The sequence below is a fragment of the Octopus sinensis genome, linkage group LG13 (genome assembly GCF_006345805.1).
Source record: "Octopus sinensis linkage group LG13, ASM634580v1, whole genome shotgun sequence".
NCBI lineage: Eukaryota > Metazoa > Mollusca > Cephalopoda > Octopoda > Octopodidae > Octopus > Octopus sinensis.
This window is the reverse complement of record NC_043009.1, coordinates 49,766,412-49,776,602: the sequence shown is the minus strand read 5'-3', so window position 1 is coordinate 49,776,602 and position 10,191 is coordinate 49,766,412. Positions and strand designations below refer to the sequence as shown.

At 32.9% G+C, this 10,191-nt stretch overlaps 1 protein-coding gene across 1 annotated transcript in view; it reads left to right on the top strand.

The window, feature by feature from the left end:
• The first annotated feature begins 1,769 nt into the window (after window positions 1-1,769).
• The window catches only part of LOC115218503 (ephrin-B1), a 360,527-nt gene continuing 352,105 nt past the window's right edge, over window positions 1,770-10,191 (top strand). The window contains exon 1 of the mRNA XM_029788361.2: window positions 1,770-2,039. Within this exon, the coding sequence (XP_029644221.1) occupies window positions 1,885-2,039 (155 nt within the window). The 5' untranslated portion in view covers window positions 1,770-1,884. The remainder of the gene's footprint in view (window positions 2,040-10,191) is intronic.

Here is a 10,191-nt window from a genome sequence, read left to right as displayed (position 1 = left end):
CGTTGAATAGAGTCGGGGGAGAAAGACAGTCCTTTATTATTACCGTTATTATTACTATATATATATATATAGTACATATATATATATATATATATATAATATAGTATAATATAATAATTTTCAAAAAGCCGTGCTCCATAAGCTGAGCTATCGATTTGAGGGGTTGTAGCCGAGACGGACGGACGGACGGACGGACGGAAACAGTAAAAGGGACCCAACCGAACCTATCGACAACAAACAATACTTAGGGACAGGACGAAGCGGATCTTAAGAAACAAAAACAAAAACAACAAAAAAAAAAAAATCAAATACACACGGAACACGGAAAAAAACATTTAAAATATATACGAAGTGCGTGTTTGTGTGTGTGTGTGTGTCTATATATATACACACATATATATATTTATATATATATATATATATAACTATATATATATAAATGTGAGAAAAATACAGAAAACATGTAAAACTCTCACAAACGAAATCATTCAGTTTGTTCAGTGAAAAATCCACTGTCGGTTTGTTTGTCTGTGAGAAACTGGAGTTGGAAAAGTATTTTAATGAAGATAAAACTGAGCTGGTTGATGGAATGTTGAAAATACCCCGGTTGATCATCGAATATATATAAAGCTTCCCTGAACAGAAGAAGAAGAAGAAAAAAAAGTTTTGATTTAACTATTATTGTTTTTATATTTTTTTTTCTACGGTGTGAAGAAAGAAGTAAAACGTCTTATATATATATATATATATATATACATATATGCATTAACAATACTGACATAGAATTTACAAACACTTGCGCAATTAAGCCAACTAATAGTTTGAATAACTTTATATAAAAACAAAGCGATCATTGTTTATGATATTTTTTTTTATAGAAATATTTTGCGTCAACCTACTTGCAAACAAAACTTGGCAGGAAGTTGAACTAAAATACATCAACTTTATTACTGTAATATTTTTTTTAATTCTCCCATCCCCCATTTTTTAGAGAAATAATTCCTAGTTTTGTGTATATAAAACTGATAACTGATCTGTAATGATTGTTCATTGCATAGCACAAGACTTTTCCCCCACAGATAGGTCATTTTTCACTATCGAATAGAAACAATATGTGTATATAATAAATATTTGAAGTTATGTATGTGTACGGTATACAGAAATCTCTCACACATACATAAGAAATATTTATTTTATAACCAGTGGGTTTCTTTAAGGGAGAGAGAAAAATAAAGAAGAATCGGAAGTTTTGTGACCCGGCGACCTGCACCAAAACACTAGCTATAAATTTATCATATATTGTAATATTATTTATTTCCGAAAACTTAGATGTTTTTTCTCTTCTCTCTAGAATTTATATTTAATGCATCGAAAATAAAAACAAGTAAAGAAGAAATTAGTTGCTGTATAACACAACCAAGCCAGCAGCAATAACCAAACAACACACACCGACATCATTTATTTCTGTGAACATCACAACCATAGCAGCATCTAAATAGCAACATTTTGCTGTCTCTGGTGAATTTGCTGAAGTAAACATTTAACAAACAATCAACTTTACACATATACACACACATATATCTATAAGATATCGACATCGATTTAAAACTACATACCCACACATAAGCATATACTTTATATATATCTTAGAACACGAATATATATACATATATATATTTATAAATATATATATATATATATCCAACTTGTTTTTTTAGTGTTGGGTTATATATATATATCTATCTATATATATATAAATATATATATATAGTCTTTGAGGAAGTTCGGGGCTATTTTTTTTCTGGCTGGATTCTTTGATAAATATCTTTTATATATATTTTTTTTTCTGCTGGGGCTATTCAATGAAGAACGGTGAAAATAAGAATGAGTGATATTGGAAGGACATTTATTCGAATTTACAAGAGGATGCCTTGGTTTTTTCAATACATATCCTTATTGTTACCACTTGCAATGTCCATGGTAGATGTGGTGGACAGTGGGAACCGCTTACCATTTTACTGGAATGCTTCCAACCCAATGTAAGTTGACCATTATTTTAAAACCTTCATTTGTTACCGCTGTTTTATTCCTTCGCATGTAAGCTATTTGTGTAGTGTGTGTATGTGAGTGTGTGCGTTTGTTATTGTCCACCGATAGCTTCTTAAACGTCCGGCAGAGTGTGGTTGTTGTTATTATTATTATTATTATTATTATTATTATTATTATTATCATCGTTATTACTGTTACTATTATTATTATTACTACTGTCTTTGTTGTTATCGTTATATTTCGTGAGGGGTATTTGGGGTATTTCTTCAGCGAAATCGATGCTTATGGTTTTAAGGTGTATGTGTATATGTCTGTATGCTTGTGTCTGCGTGTATGTATTATGTGTAATATGTTTCCGAAATGCATCATGAGAAAAGTTAATTGAAAACTTAGGGCATGTAAGTGTATAAATAATAACCCGAAGGTGTGTAAATGAAAGCGTGAACATGTATGCATGCATGTAGTACATGGATGTATACGTGCGTATAAATACATGGATATATTTGATACATTTTTAATAAAGTATACTAATTATGATATTTATAAAGATGTATTTATCTGTGTATATATATACACACATAGATGTATATACGCATATACAGTATGTATATATTGCATGTATATTTAGGATTTATATGCGAGTACATACATACATACATACATACATACACACAAAGACTATGTGCGTGTACATGCAATTTACACCTCGATATAAAACTAGCTCGTGCATAATAATCGTTCTTTGAATTATCTTTAATTAGTATGGTCGAGTATACACTGTATTTTCTACGATGTATATACTGTAGCTCATTTTATTTCGTGTGTATATATTATACACACACACACGTACACTCTCGACTCATACATTTTTCTGTCTGTCTATCTATCTATCTACGCTGTCGGAATTTCTTGAATATTTATCTTCCATATAGCATTTAAATCAATCGTTTGCCCCTACATATACATGCATACACACACACATATATATATATAGATATAATAGTTTTAAATATATTTTTGTTCGTTGTGTGTGTGAGTGTAGTAAATATCTCAAAGAGTGCTGCAGTTGAAGCAAGTGTAACAGGAAAACCGTGTTGAATTTACAAACAAAATGAACACTTTAAGAACGTCAAATTTTGGTTCCATGTTTTCTAGATGCGGTTCTGTGTGTGTGTGTGTATGATGTATGCTCTAAGAAATGAGACATATGATGAACTACCCGTACTTGTGCGTATGTATATATATATTTATATATATATATTTATATATATATTATATATCTATATATATATATCTATATATATATATATATATATATATATATATATATTATATATATATATTATATATATATATATATATATATCTATATATATATATATTATATATATATATATATATATATACATGCACCACACATACCTATCAATTTACATATATTTAGATAAACATGTATATGCCTATGTTTATCTAAATATGTGTAAACGAAGAATGCGTGTGCGCGCGTTCTGTGTATGTATGTATGTATGTATATATACGTGAGATAGTGATATGCGTCTGTTAATTTTTTTTTTTATTCATCTCGTGTATGTATGTATGTATGTATGTATGTCCTTATGCATACATACGTAGTTAGTTACATACAAAATACAATCAGCTATTTATGTAATGTATATAATTTCACTCAACGCCCATTCTGGAAACTGCACTATAAACCAACCGAATTATATATACTCCCATATACCACCACCATCATCATCATCATCATCATCGTCTCTCTTAAAAGTTGTTAACGTGTTACCCAGCTTTCGCTAATTTCCTTTTATTTTTTCCTCTATGACTAAGTGTACAAAACTTAGTACTGACTTGTGATGAAATCAGTTGTTACATGTAGTAGTAGTAGTAATTAATTAACTGTGATTATTATATTTAGGTCGATCTGAATTTCAGATTGTCTCCTTTCCTTACATTTTGGAGTTCCGGTTCGTTATCCGCCTCCACTCCTCATCTCTTTCCAATTGACCTCCTCCGGCTATTTTTAACACAAACTTAAACTGAAACCAAGAAACTTTTAACTCAAACCCTCGAACTTTCAAAGTGAAGAAGCTATCTATCTATCTATCAAAGCCCCCATTCTCGCTCTTTCTCATAATATATCTATATATATATATACTGGCAGAAACGTTAGCATGCCGGGCGAAAATGCTTCGCGGTATTTCGTCTGTCTTTACGTTCTGAGTTCAAATTCCGCCGAGGTCGACTTTGCCTTTCTGCCTTTCGGGGTCGATAAATTAAGTACCAGTTGCGTACTGGAGTCGATCTAATCGACTGGCCCCCTACCCAAAAATTTCGGGCCTTGTGCCTAGAGTAGAAAAGAATATACATACATATATATTTATGTATGTATGTATGTATACACACGTTACAAATTCACATACTCATATATGACTACACATTACGTGTGTCAATATATATATATACATATACATACAGAGAGAGAGAGAGACACGTGTGTCTATATATGTGTGTGTGTAAGTACATTTATAACATGTATGTCTATATATATATATATATATATATATATACATACATACATACATACATACATACATACATACATACATACATACATACATACATACATACATACATGTTCTAAATCTACTTACACATGCATACAAATATGTAATATATATTCACACATTCATATATCTACATCCGTACATGTGCGTGTATATTGAGAGTATTCATTATCCTCTAGGTTTTTATCTTTCTTTTCGTTTTAATAAATTATTCAGTTAAGTCAGTATTGTAGGAGACAGTAAGTTTATTAATACAAAAGTAATTTGACGTAATGTTGTTGATGATAATGATGATGATGATATTAGGAATATAATAATAATAAACGATTAAATAATAAAGTTTCTGAAAGCGAAGTTTGGGTGCATTTTGAAAGAATGATAAGTTGTCGTCATGAAACTGACTTTTCTTGAGACCGATAAATGGCTCCAACCATCATTTGAAACTGGGTCGCCAATACAGTTTGTCGTAGAGTTAGCTTCTCCTGTTATAACCATCACTTCCCATTCAGCCCCTTTTGGTGATCATGGCGTGGGTTGTATCGGAGATTGTAATGTCCACACCTTTATCTATTATATATTTCTAGAAGACTTCAGTGAAGTGGAAATCGGTACAAAATAGTTTGGCTACGAACTCACTTTCAACAAAAGATATTTTTGGATTAGATTCAATAACTTCCGATGTATAAGAACAGGAAATTGTGATGTTATGACATGCATTCATTTCTTTCGCAAAAGCACTCACTGGCAGTTTTTTTAAGTAAAGTGTAATTGCTTTCACAAGAAATCGAAACCGCGCCGCCAGTTTCGCTGACCGGTTGCTTGACTCTTTTTAAAATCTACGGCAATCGCGAGTCTAATAATAAATTTCCTTTCGTCAAACACAACAAGCTTTATAACTAAACGTGATAATAATAAATAGCTGATATGAAAATATCAATGTCAGTGATAAAAATAACTGATATTTATTTTGATATTTTCAACGTCTCTGCACGATATCTAGTGAAAAGAAGGTCGTGAATTCAAGAGGAAAAGTTGGATTCTATTGCAGGAAACTCCGATCCGCCAAAAGATGCGTTTCTGTTCGTCGAGGGGAAAAGTTTATTCGGAAGTCTAGTATTGTTATAGTCACAAAGAATTCTCGGTCTTGTCAGCCAACATCCACTTAACACAAGAATCGATCGCCAAAGATCGTGCTTTCATTAACGTGCAAGATACACTCATACAAACACATTCACCTCGCTCTTTCTTTCTTTCTTGCTCTCTCATGTCTTTCTCTTTTCCACAGTCTTTTCCTTTATTCCCCCTCTTCATATATTTCCATCTCTTTTTCCTGTGCCGTGTGTGAAATTAGAGATGGAAATCTTGTTTTATCTGTGCTGTTCCTGAACGAAACCGATATTTTAACGTTATGAGTTCCTTTGCAATTAGTCTGGTCGTTGTTATACAACGGCGCGCCGAAATCATTGTTGCTACGTGTTGGTTGGTTAGTATGTGCTCTTGATAGAAGAGCTTTTCGTTTAATCGAACGTAAAAGTCTTCTGATCAATGCCGACTACTGCCGATATAGATCCGGGGACTTGGTAGAAGCTAATTACTTTCCAATCCAAAAATATTTTCCGATCTAACAAGCTAACTCGTGTGGCTATTTCCAGTTTTACCTATACACATAACTACCACTTTCTTGCTCTATCTACGTACGTATCTATCTATCTATCGATCTATCTATCTATCTATCGATCTATCTATCTATCTATCTATCTATCTATCTATCTATCTATCTATCTACCTACATACATACCTATCTATCTATCTATCTATCTATCTATCTATCTATCTATCTATCTACCTACATACATATCTATCTATCTATCTATCTATCTATCTATCTATCTATCTATCTATCTATCTATCTATCTATCTCCTTCAAACTCTCTCACACAGTACACACATTCATACAATGATCTATACACCTATATACTGATTTCTAGTTATCGGCTGTATTTAGGATCTGCATATCTACCTTTCGCTTACCTGTCTAGATTTAGTGTATATATATACATAAACTTACTTGGAAATGGATGCGTGGCGTTCAATGTATGTATATACTAGAGAAATACCCGGCCAATTGTAGAGCCAGGTAAAGCCATGAGGTGTATATATATAGCATTATCTAAATTATATCTACCCATCTTTGTTTCTAGTTCTGTGTCACCTGTATCCGTCAATAAATATGAAACTTTAATGCTAATCGCTAATACATCTATCTGTCTGTCTGTCTATCTATCTATCTATCTATCTATCTATCTATCTATCTATCTATCTATCTATCTATCTATCTATCTATCTATCTACGTATGTGTCCATAGATTCCTGTACGTGCACTTACAAATACATATAATAATGTACATCCAGAATGATGCATGACATCCTCTTATGGCACTATCTTCTAAATGTGCAGCAGGGGATTTTATATATATTATATTATATATATATATATATATATATATATATGTTTATGTATGTAAGTATACACACACGGACAATCCATGCTGACGTTACGTACATACACTTTCTCCAAATTAAATTCCGTTTTAATTATTTTTCTACATCATCTGACCAACTTCTTTATTGGTTCAATAATGCATTAGTGCAACCTGTATGTTGTGTGCTACTGCAGGCACACCTGTGTCGTGTTCTACATTGCAACTCACCTGTATACCTGCATCATACGCATACATCTCATATGTAATGCAAAGACAAATGCGGTGAGCTACTAATAAAGTGACACATAATTAGGTTTTATCTATACTTTAGCACATTAGTTATATCACTGAAATCACCCCCCTAACCCTGCCAAAGGCTGTATGATAAACTGAAAAAATCCATGAGTTATTTAGCCCTAGGTCGGGCCTGATTGAGCAAATGTTTAATCAAAAGGTGTTCCAGGTATGCTCATGCCATCTTTTTTTTTTTTTGCAGAGCAGGGATTTTGTAATCAGATGTATCCCATGTTTGCAAATTTGTAATGTGTGTTGCGATTTGAGAGAGGTTAGGTTGCTAATGGATCAAGCGGTCACTTAGTGGCTCCGTCATAAGTTTGTAATTGAAGGCATACGTGTGTATAAGTGATATGAATGTCTCAGCGACGCGGTTTCGATTCACAGAACCATTTTACCTAGTACTCTAATTCCCTAGGGAAACGCATGGGTCGCATAAATTCGTACTTCGATTCTCCTGTACATAATACATGTGTGTGTGTGTGTGTGTATATATATATATATATATATATATATATACATACATATATACATGGATAGACAGGTAAATATATGTAACGGGCTTTACCTGTATCTTGGCTAGGATATTAGAATATCTTCAGGTACATGAAAAATAAATTATATATGTGTATAATTGTGCAATATATATATTGTATGTGTATATATATTACGCATAGCATATAGGCGCAGGAGTGGCTGTGTGGTAAATAGCTTGCTTACCAACCACATGGTTCCAGGTTCAGTCCCACTGCGTGGCATCTTGGGCAAGTGTCTTCTACTATAGCCTCGGGCCGACCAAAGCCTTGTGAGTGGATTTGGTAGACGGAAACTGAAAGAAGCCCGTCGTATATATGTATATATATATATATGTGTGTGCGTGTATGTCTGTGTTTGTCCCCCTAGCATTGCTTGACAACCGATGCTGGTGTGTTTATGTCCCCGTTACTTAGCGGTTCGGCAAAAGAGACCGATAGAATAAGTACTGGGCTTACAAAAGAATAAGTCCCGGGGTCGAGTTGCTCGACTGAAGGCGGTGCTCCAGCATGGCCGCAGTCAAATGACTGAAATAAGTAAGAGTAAGAGCATGTGTATAAAATATATACAGACATTTACATATATATATATATATACAATATACTTGTATTTGAGTGTGTATGATTATACACACACACATTGATATGATATATATATATATATATATAATGCATGTATACCTAAAGTATAATTACGTATATGTACATATACGCATTGTGTGTGTATGTGTGTGTACATGTGATATATATATATATATTATATATATATATATACACTGATATTATGATGTACACATAAAGTATATACTGCACATATACTTAAATAGTTATACTTCATGTGCGTGTGTATATATATTCTTTTATTTGTTTCAGTAATTTGACTGCGGCCATACTGGAGTATCGCCTTTTAGTCGAACCAATCGACCCCAGAACTTATTGTTCATAAGCCTAGTACTTATTCTATCGGGTTCTTTTGCCGAACCGGTACGTTACAGGACACACACACACACATATATACGACGGAGTCCTTTCAGTTTCCGACTAGCAAATCCACTCACACGGATTTGGTCGGCCCGAGACTATAGTAGAAGACACTTGCCCAAGGTGCCATGCAGGTGGGACTGAACCCGGAACCATGCGGTTGGTAAGCAAGCTCCGTAACACACAGCCACTCCTGCGCCTATATATTGATATTATGATATATATATAAGGTATACAATGCATATACCTAATTTATGATTATGTATATATGTGTGCATATATGCATTGTGTATACACACACAGAGATACATCTACATGTCTCCTATATATATATATATATAAATATATATATGGGAAACAAATGTGATATTTGTCTGTGTATGTATATAAATGTGTGAATAATGCATGTGTATATATATCTATCAAATTTACATATATGTACACGTTAATATGCATATAATATGTATATTTTCGTATATTTATACAAATAAGGTACACGTTACCGTTTTCACATTCAATTTATATATACACAGACACAAAATACGAATGTGTGTATATATAGGCGCAAGAGTGGCTGTATGGTAAGAAGATTGCTTCCCAACCACATGGCTCCTGGTTCGTTCCCTCTGCGTGACACCTTGGGGCTAGTAACTTCTACTATTGCTTCAGACCAACCAAAGCCTTTTCAGTGGATTTGTTAGACGGAAACCGAAAGAAACCCCTCGTGTGAATATATATATATATATATGGTTTGTGTGTGTGTGTATCTCACCACCGCTTGACGACCGGTGTTGGTAAGTTTACATCCAAGTAACATAGTGGCTTAGCAAAAGAAATCCGATAGAATAAGTGGCAGGCTTAAAAAAAGTACTGGTGTTAATTCATTCGACTAAAGCTACACTTGGTGGTGCTCCAGCATGGCCGTTGTCTATGACTAAAGCAAAAAAGAGGTGTGTGTGTGTGTATATATATATATATATATATATATATATATATATACACACACACTCACACACATATATATATATAATCAAACATGAAAATATTCATTGTTTCTGAGTGATTAAGTTTTATTTTATTTAATCTGTGATTGAGATGTATAATATATTGTTTATTATATAAGCTTATATGTATATACATACATACATTCATACATACATACATACATACATACATACATACATACATACACAGTACACACACGTGTCTGTGTGTTTATGTACGTATGTATGTAGATAGATAGATAGATAGATAGATAGATAGATAGAT